Consider the following 14,215-nt stretch of genomic DNA (forward strand, 5'->3'; position numbering starts at 1 on the left):
CTGGAAACTTTGAAATTGAGACTGATTTTAATGTTGAGATGGTTGGGAAGGTTGTTATTGATAGAAAGACTTCCCATACTTTAAATTAGGATGGTTCTTCCACCACGGGTTGTAAGTGGATGAAAATGGGCCATTCTTTTGTTGAAATTGTGCTCTAGTCAAGGTGGCTAATGATTTATATTGTTGAAGGTTAGGACACAAATCTGAATTATGCTCTTGACTTAAACAAATGCTACAAACTCTCATGGCTTGATTTTTTGATGAAGTTATTGGAAAATTTTGCTCCTTACTCATGTTATACAAAGCCATTTGTTTAACTAATGATGTCAATTCCAACAATGAATTCTTTATCTCCTTTTGTTCATTTGAAACCATTTGAATTTCACTCACCCCTCTAGTAGAAAATGCTCTACTACCAAATTGTTGTGAATTTTCTGCCATGTTGGAAATTAATTCTCTGGCTTGCTCAGGGGTTTTGTTCACCAAGGCTCCACTAGCTGCAGCATTTGTAAAATACCAAAAATTAAGGGTTAATGGTAAATACAATTAACCTTAAAAGTAGGGGTTTATCGGAGATGGGATTTATTAAATTAATCATGAGTTGATTGGTTTGATTAATCAAACCCTAACTCATCTAATCAGATTAATAGGGTAATGGGCTAAAGGGTTAAGGGTTATTGGGTTCAACATCCGCAACCCGTTAAGATGTTAAAACTGGCACTGTGCAACCCTTATTAGCGATATTCTCCTCTGGTTCTCCCATTGTGCCTGTCTTCCTTCACCGCGATTCCCTGTCGTTGCCCTTCCCTATCCGCCGGCACCGAGAGAGTCCAGCCCACGCTGGAGCTAGAGCTGGAGGAAGCCGACGACCCGAGCTAGCATTGATCAGGGCTGGAGTTCTCACCGGAAGGGATTGAAATCGCGCAAGTAGAGGGTGGTTCGGGCGACGCTGAATCAAAGAAGAAGAAGAAGAAGAAAGGTAAGTCTAGATTGAGTTAGATTTTGGGTTTTCGTGGTTTAGGAGCTGAATTTCTTTGGATTGCTTAGATTTTTCTTGGATCTTGATTGCTTTCCGTTTCCACAGCTCACTGATGAGAGCCGATCCGATTAGAGGGTTGGTGGATTTGCGACAGCAAGGGAGGAGGGAAACCAAAGGCTAAGCTATAGGGTAAAGTATGATTCAAGGTGAGGTTGTTTCTCTGGAGTCTAACCCATGTTGATGATGAATTTGTAAGCTAGTGGTTGATGAAAGTTGTCCTGCTCGGTAGGTTCTTTGGGTTGTCAGCCGCAAGGAGGAAGAAGAAAGGGGAACCTAGGGCATTTAATCCAATCAAAGGTGAGTTTCTTGTTGATTTCAATTTGATTGTATGGATTAGCAATGGATCTTGTGGACTTATCTTGGTGTAGGGGGTGGCTCTGTTCGAGTAAGGTACTATTTGATTGGAGTGGTGGATTTTGGTGTTGTTGTGTTTTAATTAGTTTTTGCTCTATTGTATTAGGTTGAAGATGAACATGGTCAATCTGATTAATTAAGTAGTTAGTGGGTTGAATGATTTAAGTATTATTGGATGTGTATGATTGTTGTGTTTAACCTATGTTTAGGGTTATGTTGGACATGGAGTGGATCGGTTGGGTTGGAATCCTATTTGAGGGATTGGTTTGATTAGGTTGATATGTTGTTGATAAATGGATTTAGCTAGATTAGGTCTTATGATGTAATTACTATGAATTTAAATATAGTATCGTGTTAGTAAGTATTTTATTGTTGTTAATTTCAGGATTGTGATTTGTTGATCCTGAGATACACGGAGTGAGATATTTTCTGGGAGTTCTTTGTGTAGGATCGGAAATACGCTAGAGGGGGGGTGAATAGCGTATTTTAACGCTTTTCGAAGTTCGATAAAATTCTGCGTGCGGAAGCGTAAGCGAAAATTCGATTTGCAAGTTAAGAAATTGTGCAGAAAGTAAGAGACTCGGTTATTTTTTACTTGGTTCACAGCGATACGCTGCTACTCCAAGGCCCACGGTCTTTGACCGTTTACTTTGGGCAATCCACTAGTATACTTGCTCCTTGCGGTAGCAAGTATGTCGAAAAACCGATTACAGAAAGCTCGATTACAATAAAATGATCAAAATGACAATACAATCTTTGTTTACCACTTTTTGCGCTTCCCGGAGTATGATTTCGGCGTCTCGGTGCTTGTTGAAGTAGCTTGATGTAGTCTCGGCACCAACGTCGAAGATCGGATGCTAAATGGACACAAGGAAGGCGTTTGGTCGTTGAAAGAAGTGAGTTCTCGAGAGCTGCTCGCGTCTGCCTTATATAGGCGTCCTGAGTCGACTCAGATAGGCATCTGGGTCGACTCCAGCTGACGTGGCGGATAAAAGTTTATCGGCTTCGCTGCTTATCCTTCCTGAGTCGACTCCAGCCTGGTTCTGAGTCGACTCCAGTCGCAGTGGCGGCGGAGACGATAAGGCCTTGACCTGAGTCGACTCAGATCGCCGTCTGAGTCGACTCCAGCTTCGCTGGCGGCGACTTTTGTCTCGCTGACTTCCGGTTTTGTGCTGATTGGGCTGGAGTCGACTCCAGAACTCATCTGAGTCGACTCCAGACCCGAAAACTTGAATTTTCGGCCGGAGTTTCACTTTTTCAAGCTCTTCTTTCCTGCAAATTAAGTTAGCTCGAAATACATAGTAATTTAACAAATCGGTCAGCTTACCGAACCGATTTCGAGTCTTAACTTCGGATCTCCGGTGAGATCCTGGGTTAGACCGGCGCCTACTGTCCCTCGTAGGAACGCGTTCTCACCCACTCCCCTCGGGAGAATTTACCTGATGCCAACTCAGTCCTCCTGACCTGTTGGACTTTTGCTCGGCTCTGTCGTTGCCCCCCAGGACTTTGAACGCAACTGATCCTCCTGATCAGTCCATTCTTCTCTGCAACTTGGTCCTCCTGACCCAAGTCCATTTCATCCGCAACTACCCAAGTCCGGATCTTGCCTGGTGCACGTTGACTTAGCCAAGTCTTCTTGCCTAGACTTACTAGGACTTAACCTGTTTCTCTGCAATCTCATTTCAACTCAGTTAGCCAAACCACATACTTAACTTGATCCTAGTTCCATAATCAAAACACAGGTTTGACCTGCTAGTGCTTCCTGCACTAACACATTATTGATCTATGATACCTTGTAGTGGGTTTTTGTTGTTCTTATTGTTGACCTATTGTTTCTAGTGCATGATCTATCATTATTCACCTATCCTGTTGCTACTCATGCTATTTACCTAGTTGATACCTGGTGTTACTCGTTGTCAGACACGTACCAGTTGACCTTTGATTGATCTATCTGTTATTAGTACAGTCTCGATTATGTATCATTGACCTGTGAAGACTCATCCTGATTCTTGTTGATTATGTTGAGTAGTTGTAGTTATTAATTATTGAGCTGAGCATCATAACATCATAGCATGTCGAGCATTGACGCATTGTCTGTGTGAGTGCGATCTTTATAGCACTGTGTGGGTGCGATCATTGTAGCACTGTGTGGGTGCGTTCATTATAGCATTGTGTGGATGCAACCAGGACTGGCCCTCCTAAAGACTGCCTTTGCCCTCACGTGTAGTTGTTGTTGGAGTGATTGATTCATGTTGTGTGCCCTAGTTCATTGTGTGGATGTCTAGGGATATTGAGTGCAGACAGTGACCAGGCCGGAGATAGCTCCCCTGTGATATTTTCCCGCTCCACTCACGTGTAGTAGTTTGATGTTAGAGGTTATGCAGTTGTCCTGTCATGCACCCCAGTTCATTGTGTGGGTGTTTGGGGGTGACGAGTGCAGACAGTGACCATGCATGTTGTATCTTAATGTGTGTTGCATTTATACATGCATTACTGGTAGATTATTTTACTGCATTGTTATTTACAACATCTTGGCGTGTGGTTATTGCATTTGTTTGATATATGACTATTGTATTTTATGACATGACATGTATTGTTGAAATCACATGATTCCTGTTATCTGTTGATTAGTAGTTACCTTATCCTTATGTACCATTGTAGAGATTGTATACCTTTTCTTTACCTCAGTTGATATATCCTATTATCTGTTGATTAGTAACTACCTTTTCCTTATGTATCCTTTGTAGAGACTGTATACCTTTGATATTCATGCTTACATTCCTTTGATACCTTGTTATATTGTGCATTTTCATTATAGTATCCATTGAGTATTATATACTCACTACCCAGACCCTGGGATTTATCTTATTTTCTCCCCAAGTAGCAGATAGATTTTACATGGAGCTTGGAGATCTGCCTGGTCGTATCCATCTCACAGCAGGAGTTTTATGAGGTAACATTTACATATTTCTGGTTGTATACGTTTATGGATTGTAGTAGTGGATTTTGGATTTATTCTCGTGGATGTATGTCTTTGGATTTGTTATCTTTCCGCTGCGAAGATTTTAATCTTGTACGTGTATGGATTCAACGTTTTTACATTCTAGTTTTAGTTGTATGGATTAGTTTAGTTGTTGTGGCCGTGTATGCCTTATAACTTATCTGTTATGTATCTATGTTGTGTGTGGTTGGACGTGTAGTCCATATTATAGCCGTGTTGGCCTTTTTGTACACATGTATTTAGGGAATAGTCATAGTTACAGGGGAGATGCTGCTAAAATTTTTTGGACGGTCATCTCTCGGGACGTGACAGCATCAATCATGCTTCTACCCATGGGAAGCAGACCCTCGTAAAAATATTGAACAAGAAGTTGCTCACTGATTTGGGGTTGAGGACAGCTAGAGCATAACTTCTTGAACCTCTCCCAATAATCATAAAGGGACTCGGACTCCCCCACCACTTGCTGAATACCACAAATGTTCTTCCTTATGATTGCTGTCCTGGATGTCGAAAAAAAATTTTCTAAGAATGCCTTCTTCATTTCAATCCAGCTAGTGACATGTCCAGTAGGCTAGTAATAGAGCCAATCTTTTGCTACTCCAGTCAATGAAAATGGAAAAACTCTCAACTTGATATCTTCTTCAGAAATTCCTTGTGGCTTCATGGTGGAGCACACTATATGAAACTCGTGCAAGTGTCTGTTTGGATCTTCTCCAGATAATCCTTGAAACTTAGGCAGAAGATGGATGAGGCTCGATCTGAGCTTGAAATCCCCAGCTAACTCTGGATAGACAATGCATGAGTATTGATAACCATCATCAGGAGTTGCAAGCTCCTTCATAGTCTTGTCGTTCTCTGCCATGGGACTGCTCAAATGTGAAGAACTGCTCTCAGCCACGCTTGAAGCTCTTTCTTGAATTTTCAAAGACCTCAGGGCTCTCAAGGTTCTCTCCAACTCTGGATCAAATTCAGCTAAATCATCACCTGCGCTCCTGGTCATAAACTCAGCAAAAATAAAGGAAAAGATCAGATATGCAATAAATTCAATAAAAATAGAAACAAAAAAAATGCAAAACTGTACTAAAACTCAAATCAAACAATTTCTACTAACTCCCCGACAACGACGTCAAAATTTGACAACCCTAGATTTGATGTGTCATGATTAGGGTTTCAAATTGATTTAAATTATCGAAAACCCACGAGGAATTCAAACAAATGAAGTATAGGGGCCTCGAGTCATACATTTCTGAGAAGTAATAGAAAATTATGTGAATTGAGCTTGCGTGTTGTACTTTTTGGGTTTTCTTTGTAAATGAAATGGATTTTGGATTTGCTGATGATTTCTAATGAAATGCAATTCACTAATCTAAAGATGAAACTATTGAACCAAGGTATCAAAGTAAACCTAAAATGCAATTCAACTCGAAGTAAAAGAATGCAACCTACCCTAGTTGTGCTCTGAGGCAATTATGGAATTTAAAGTTCAATTCTCTGTTAGCTGAAGTTTGTTAAACCCTAATGCAAGCTAAACCCTAATGCAAGCTTTATGAACTTAACAGTTCGATGGCATAATGAACAATTCAGAGATAGGAATGCATTCAAGGAAACGAAACAATGTGAATTTGTTGAAACTAGACAACTAAACCCTAAAATGCAACTAAAACATTCAAACTAAGCTAACCAAATCTGATAAATCCGAAACAGTCTGGCATGAAACAGTTTTGGCACAGAACAGTGCTTTAGAAACCAACACTTTCACTCACCCGAATGAATGCTAGCAAAATCTAGAAATCAAGACCAATTCAAATCATCAAGTTTAACTACAAAATCCAATGATTTAAGCAAATAATTCGAATTCACAATTGTAAAGACTGATTAACGAAGTTGCAGAAATGAAATGTGCAAAAATGTTCAGCAAGGAAGGAAATATCATCCACAATCTTCTCTTCTTCGTATCTTCTCAGCTTAGTGTCAAACAAGCTGCCGAATGCATAATGTTGGCCTCGAAAATCCCTTTAGAAGCTAGAACACAATCGTTGGTCTCGTCCGCTCACACCCACAGCTCTGAAATACCGAAGAAACCCTCCTCGTTGAACAGAACCCTGCATTCGAGTGGAGTTTGATGCTACAAACTGGAATGATGCTCCTCTCCTCGCGCCAATGAAGTTGATGACACCTTAAGCTTGCTCCGCAACCTTCAGAGAACCCCTCTTCTGATTGCGGATGCTGATGATGCCGCGGCTCACCGTAATGCAGTGAAAATAGAGGAATCTAGTGGCGGAGAAACCCTCATCGTCGCTTGCTGCCAGCCGCCGATTGTCGTCCAACGGAGTGGTTCTAGCTTCCTCGAGCATCCAGCAGCACGAAGAAATTGGATTGGGTGGATGAGGCTCGCTATATAGGTAAGTCGCCGAGCAGAGTATTGCGGTCGGGACGATGAACAGTAGCGCAACCACTGTTCATCCTGTATCAATTTGCCTTATCTACCTTGATTAATCAACCGATCTCAGTCGTTTGTTTCTGATCCAGTGGAGGATTTTTGATCTGGGATTTTAGGGAAGACTAGGGTTTGTAAAAATTAATGGATCTTGATCGGGCTTGAGTTAGGTCATGTCCTAAATGTGGCTTGATCAATTCGGCAAACTTGGCTCGATTCGATTGCAGTTGAACTCGATCTTGGTCCAATTTGAGTCCTACAATCAATTAAAATTAATTAATACAAAATTCACCATTAAATCATGAAAATTATAATCAAGCCTCAAATTATGCAATATAGAACAAATACAATCAAATCGATTCATTATACAATTTATTTTCATGCAAGAACCCAAAAATGAATCGATTAAAATGCATACAACCCTAACTCATCGGTGGGTAAAGGCGCGTTCTTAGTGTAGGAATAGTAGACGCCAGCCTAACTCAAGATTTCACTGAAAATCCAGAGTTAGACCTACAGAGTAAGACTTAGGTTGCTTGCATATTTGTATGCTTGCTTTATAGGAATCAGGAGCTGGAAGCAAAATGGAGAAAGCATAAGTGGAGCAAACAGAGGCAGTCGAACCAAGTCCGGGGTCAACTCAAGTCAAACCAAGTTGACTGGATCCAGGCGCCTCAAGATTTCTAGGTGCTTGGATGATATGGGCGCCCCTATCTCTTCCAAGCGCCCTGATCTAGAAGAATCAGTCCCGATAAGATTGAGAAAATCGGATCATATCAAATTTTATCTAGGCGCTCGGATAAGGCTTCCAAGTGCCCAGAAGAGGTTATATAAGGAGGCTAAATGTGCACCATAAGGACAAAACTTCTCTACGTCATCCTCATCCTCTAGTGGTGCTGCTAAACGTGAACGGGACCAGGCTCGTGCAACCGTGGAAGTTCTAAGAGGAGTGCGCAGTACTCAGGACTTCTAGATCGGCTTCGTCACAAGTGTTTGGTTTTCTTTCAAGTTTTACTGTACTTCATTTATATATTTATTCTGGACTGTAGGATGGGTTTCTCCGTCTCTGAATAAGGTTCGAAAAGGAGACCACTAGTGGACAAGCGCCTCCCATACATAGGGCTTGGACATACTAACCCTGGGGGGTTAGGAATTAAGTAAATCTGTGAGTCCCTTGCATTATTTTTGAATTCTGCTGCTTAGTTATCTCTGATAGAATGAAAACAAATGAACAACGAACACGCTTACCGGGAACGCGTCCTCACCCACTCCACTTGAGAGAAGTTACCTTTTGCTAACTCGGTCCTCCACACCCGTTGGACTTTTGCTCAGCCTTGATCCTTGACTCCTAGGATTTCCACTGCTAGATGTCTAGTTCTTCAAATCCTCTTAGACTTTCCCACCTAGTGCTCTGATATATCAAGACTTCCTGTCTAGTACTCCAGATCAGGACTTCTTTGCCTAATCCTCGAGACCAGGACTTCCTTGCCCAATCCTCTTGACTAGGTCTTCTTTGTCCAATCCTCCAAATCATGACTTTATTTGCTTAGTTGCAACTAGGACTTCCTTGCACAATCCTTCAGATTAAGACTTCCTTTACCTAGCCGCACCTAGAACTTCCTTGTACTACCTGCACACTCAATTCAACTCATCAGTCCACTTCTCAAACTTAACTTGTATCCTTTATCATTATCAAAACTCAGGTTCGATCATCTGGTGCTCCTTGCACCAACAGCTATGACTCATGGAATTTGTGAACTCATTTGAATTAAAAGAGTGATAAAATATTTGAAAATTCAAATTGAAGATACTATGCTACTCCATTATGATAATAAATCAACAATCAGTATAGCTCACAATCCAATTTATCATGATCAAACAAAACGTGTAAAGGTTGATCATCACTTCATTAGAAAAAAGGTGGATGAAGGCATTATCGATATTGAGTATATTATTACATCTCATCAATTAGTCAATCTTCTTACAAAAGGATTATTTGACAAGCTTTTAAATTTTGAAGGCAAGCTTGATCTCATTAATATCTACATTCAAATTTGAGGGGCAGTGTAGAAAATAATCAAATATTTTTTATGGAGAGTCAATCAAATCATAAGTGAAAATGAATATAATTAGATTGATTTGGTTGAGAATAATTTATTTTTAATAAAATATTTATTTTATTTATTAATTCTCATGGTATAAAAGTGTATCCTTAGTTCAATGAATAAAATTATGTGAGAATTTTTAAAATAATAATGTCGAGATACTTAGATACTTAAATTAAAATTAAATTAAAAATTAGATACTTATATAAAAAAAATTAAATTAAAATTAATAAGTGAATTTTTACACCCTTTTCCGTTGTATATTATTATATAAAAATATTAAATATATTTTAAATCTGACTCTTGTTTTTTTAAAAAAAAAGAAATTTATGTTTAATTTTAAATTTGGGGAACGAGTTAAGCCAATCACAGAGCCTTATGAATCGAAAAGCATTATAAAACCTTGTGTCAGGGTGTGAGTCGAGTCACACTTACGGAACGAATCAATAATCCATCGTGTTGTTCACCTTCACCCTACTCTGCGTCGTCTCTGCTTTCGTACACCTGCTCTAACCCTAACCCCAACGCCAACAATTTCCTTTCTCCGCCATGGATTTCTTCAGATCGGTCTTCTCTGGGGATGCCGACCCGTCGACTTCGCCAAACTCAACCCACAGCAATCTGGACCACGACGATCACGAACGAGGAGGAGAGGACTCTTATGACGGCGAAATCCCTAGTCCCAATTCTCTGGACAACGAAGTTGAAGACAGCGGAGGCGGCACCGGGGGATGGATCTTCGGAGGTCTAATCAATGCATTCGCATCGAAGTCTGAGTCCATCATCCAGACATATCGCCGCGACCTGGCCGAGTTCAGCACCGGGCTTAAGGAGGAGACAACAGCGTTCCGTGAGATCGCCTCACGCACCGTCCGTGATATTCCAGGGTCACTCGAGGTCGGTGCCTCCTTGGCCCAGGAGTCCCTGGAGTCCGTTGGGCAGGCGATCGACGACCTTGGCGCCTCGGTGTGGCGAGGGACTGCTGACATCATTTCCCACAGCAAGGAAGTGATCCTATCGCTGGAGTCTGGCGAGGATCCAGGAGAGCAAGTGTTGGATGAACCCAGGCTGCCGGCCAGTTCCGCTGCATCTTCTAGGGTTTACATCCGATACGAGATGCTCTTGCTTGCGATACAGTCGGATGTGAGTACCTTCTCTGAAGACCCCAGCGACACCGATGCCTTCAGCAAGTGGAGATCAGAATTTGATTTGGCAATCAAGAAAGAGGAGATGGAAAATCTGTGCAATGAGAATGACACTTTGGATGGTTTCCTCAACAAGCTGGTTCCTAGTGTTGTGGATTATGATACATTCTGGTGCCGGTACTTTTACAAGGTCCATAAGCTGAAGCAGGCTGAAGATGCAAGAGCAGAGCTCGTGAAGAGGGTGATTTCCAGAGAGGAAGATGAGGATTTGAGCTGGGACATTGATGATGATGATGAGGAAAATGTAGATAAAACCACTGGAGATGCTACTATGCCTGAAAAACTAGAAGAGAAGAAAGAAAAGGATGTACAGTCAATAGTGGGTACTTCAGGAGAGCAAAGAGCTGATGGGATATCTGAAGATGGGATTTTGAAGGGTTCTGATGCGGAGGTTAATGGGAGAGAGATATCAACATCTGACAATCATGAAGATACTAAATCCAAAGTTGAGTCTATGACCTCCAAGTCAGATGAAACAATGCTGGCTGAAGGGAAGATAGATTCTGCAGAATCATCCAAGTACAGTGATTTTTCAATCATCTCTTTCCAGAATTCTGTGCCAGAGGAAGAAGATCTTGGGTGGGATGAGATTGAGGATCTACCTGAAGAGGAAGAGAAGAAACCTGATGACTCAAATGTGACTGTTCTCAAGGTGGACCTGCACAAGAGGCTCAGTGCTGCTGAGAAGGATGAGGATCTGAGTTGGGATATTGACGATGATGATGAACCCATCAAGCCTTGATTTGTGGGTATAAATATGTTTAATTCAATTGTTTTTCATTTGTGTTATCCAATAATGGTTGCTTATTTCATTCTGTGAATACAATGTGAATAATTTCCAATAGGCTTGCTACTTAATTGCAACTAAGGTGGTGCTTACTCAAAGAATATAACTTCTTTGATTGTTTACTTCGATTGTTTTGCATTTGTCTTATCCAATAATGGTTGCTTCTTTCATTCTGTGAATACAATGTGAATAATTTCCTATAGGCTTGCTACATAATTGCAAACTAAGGTGGTACTTCCTCAAAGAATATAGCTTTTGAATAAGTGCACTATATATTTATTTGGAACCTACGTATTTGCTAATTCACATAGACAGTACTGTTTTTAGATATGAAATTTGTTTCTTTTTTTCTTGCATTCTAGTACTCATAGGTGTTACTGTTACTAAGAACAAATGTTTATTGACTTTTTGAGGTGTAAGAGTCTCATGATTAATTTGCTACGAAATCATACTGGAATTTCAAGGAATTAGTTTGCGTATCTATCTTAACTGAGTGAACTTTAGTTTAAACAATGCAACATAAGTCCTTTACTTAGGGTGATTTGGTTAGTTTTCAGAAAGGGATCCAATTTTTAGGGAATATAGTCAGAAATCCCTTGATTGCTTGAAGTAAAGGAGGGTCATTCCACAATTGGAAGTAATCAAATTTTTACCATATTTCCTTTCTCTTCCATTGTTTCATGAAATCCACTCCTTTTCTCTTTGATTCTTTCCTTTCCTTACAGCATAGGTAAATGAGGCTTAAAAAATGCATGAGTTAACATCTTTTAGCTACCTATGAATCTCACCTCATTGTTAAAAGAAGCAATATGAAAACCTTGTTCCGTAATTTGGTCTAGGTGTGCCTTTGTTAGAATCCTTGATCAAGTTGCTAGGCGTATATATGTACATTATACTAGGGTTTGGCAAGTGGCAACATCTTAGAGACGGTCCATCTCAATGTTACTACGAGAGAGTGACTGCCACTGATCTATTCATGTGAGCTCAAGAAACTTGGCATTTTTAATCTTCTTCTTGGTGCTAAAATCCTAGACTAAATATGGGATACACCTTTGAAACTGTTAATCTTTCCTATTAAATGATCTCTGGTAGATATTTGATTGTGTTGCTACACATTTTAACTCTCTAAGGTAGGTTGTTTTTGAATAAAAGTCGTAGGATGCAAAAGATGACTCTATTTACGAAGATTGTTCATGAAGAATTGTTCTTTTTTTGTGTCATGTTCAATTGTTGTTCCTTTCAATCAACTTATCTCTTGAAGGTCAAGCATATCTGGCGGTGAAAAAAAGCTCTAAGATCTAGTGAAAGGATGCATATATTTATTTCTTTTTTTTAATATTCCAGTTTATTGAAATTAGAAAATCATAAATGGTTTTTATTTGCAGAGAGTAAAAAAAGTCGATATTGCTAGAAAAAGATCAAGACAGATAAACTTTTATAAGTGATCTTTCATGGTTGGTGATTTCTTAATAATTTTCAGTATTATTATCATCCTGTATTAGAAATATATACTACTTAATAGTCAGATATAGATGTGTTATTATTCTTTTTCATTTTACATCTTTGGTGATGAAAAATAGATGCTTAAATTTTCATATATATGCACTATTTATAACTAAGTCATCATGTCCTTTCAATTGTTGTATATTGAAAAAAATACAAGAAAGGTATATATATATCTTGTATCGCAGTTCTGATTACTTAATATTGATTGATGACTACTTTTAGCTATTGCAACTTGCATCTTCAACTAATTTATTTTTCTCTTATTTGGTATCATATTACGATGAAATTATCTTGATTAGTAATATTGGTTTGTTTGAACTAAGATCATGTACTATGGCCTTGTTTGAACTAAGATCATGTACTATGGCCTATAGTTTTGATAGAATCAATTTAGAATTTACAAAGATTTCTTAGGGGCAGATAACTTTTATTATTTATTTAATAATTTTCTTATGGTTAACTGAAAATTATAGATGACCTCCTAACTTTAGCTTTCTAACTAGTTACTTGGACTGGATTGATTTTTGTAACATATGCAAAAATCTCATTGACAATATGTCGATTCTACAGCTCTAGTTTTTTTTTATCCTTATATTTAATTGTTGTTATTCAAATGTTCTACCTTTGAAAACAAAATGGAGAATAATATGGTCGTGGAATAAATTATGTTATGAAATATTATATTCTTGTACTAGATTTAAATAATAATACTAAGAGATTATTTTTTATATAATTATAATAGCATTAAGCATGTCTATTCCTTTTTCTTCTAAATTAACACGAACCTCTTTAATTATTCTTTAGAGAATATTTATCTCTTGTTGTAAAAGATTAAGGATAATGAAAGGCTATGAAGCAAAAGGCATACCAAAGAGGACCACTTGAGCTATCTTACTACCGGGAATCATCTAAGATACTTGAAAAGATTAGAAAACTTGATTTTTTTTATTGGATGATATGGAGAACTTTGCTCTTCCTAACCAATATAATTGCAAGTTTGACTAGTTTGTTATGGATCTTGAAGAGAAACATTCATAATATTGTACTGTTGTTGTTATCGTCTCATAATTATTTTGTTGTAATATTTATCTCTTTTTGTAAAAGACTAAGGATAATGAAAGGATACGAAGCAAAAGGCATACCAAAGAGGATCACTTGAGCTATCTTACTATCGGGAATCATCTAGGATACTTGAAAAGATTAGAGAACTTGATTTTTTATTGGATGATATGAAGAACTTTGCTCTTCCTAACCAATATAATTGCAAGCTTGACTAGTTTGTTATGGATCTTGAAGAGAAACATTCACAATATTTTATTGTTGTTGTTGTCGTCTCATATATCTCTTTTTGTAAAAGACTAAGGATAATGAAAAGATATGAAGCTAAAGGCATACCAAAGAGGACCACTTGAGCTATCTTACTACCGGAAATCATCTAGGATACTTGAAAAGATTAGAGAACTTGATTTTTTATTGGATGATATGGAGAACTTTGCTCTTCCTAACCAACATAAGAGCAGCCGCAGCGCTGCGTTAATGGGAGTTAATAACACCTTGAGAGAGAGAAAAGGCTGATGTGGCACATGAACGCGTTCAATGTTTTGAACGCGTTCATGTGCAATGAGGTGGGCCAGCCTCTGACTAGCCCACCATATGTATTTTTTTTAAAATATTTTTAATGTTATAATAGGGTAGCGTTGGAGATGCTCTAATTGCAAGCTTGACTAGTTTGTTATGGATCTTGAAGAGAAGAGAAACATTCACAATATTTTATTGTTGTT

General features: G+C 38.8%; 1 protein-coding gene, 1 long non-coding RNA gene and 1 pseudogene across 2 annotated transcripts; 2 read left to right on the forward strand and 1 right to left on the reverse strand.

Moving 5' to 3' along the window:
- Positions 1-54: 54 nt before the first annotated feature.
- Positions 55-5,394, reverse strand: LOC141826414 (uncharacterized; annotated as a pseudogene).
- On the forward strand, positions 791-1,336 carry LOC141826416 (uncharacterized). Its single transcript, XR_012601638.1, has 3 exons — positions 791-979; positions 1,085-1,185; positions 1,269-1,336. It is a non-coding gene; the product is annotated as an uncharacterized LOC141826416 (long non-coding RNA).
- A 3,987-nt stretch (positions 5,395-9,381) lies between the features above and the next one.
- LOC141826417 (uncharacterized) lies at positions 9,382-11,029 on the forward strand. Its single transcript, XM_074713659.1, has one exon. The coding sequence runs from the start codon at positions 9,486-9,488 to the stop codon at positions 10,881-10,883; it is 1,398 nt and encodes a 465-aa protein (XP_074569760.1). The 5' UTR covers positions 9,382-9,485; the 3' UTR covers positions 10,884-11,029.
- The last annotated feature ends 3,186 nt before the right edge of the window (positions 11,030-14,215 follow it).

The sequence above is a fragment of the Curcuma longa genome, chromosome 4 (genome assembly GCF_044706935.1).
Source record: "Curcuma longa cultivar G26 ecotype Majalengka, Jawa Barat chromosome 4, ITB_CL_G26_1.1, whole genome shotgun sequence".
NCBI classification, from domain to species: Eukaryota; Viridiplantae; Streptophyta; class Magnoliopsida; order Zingiberales; family Zingiberaceae; genus Curcuma; species Curcuma longa.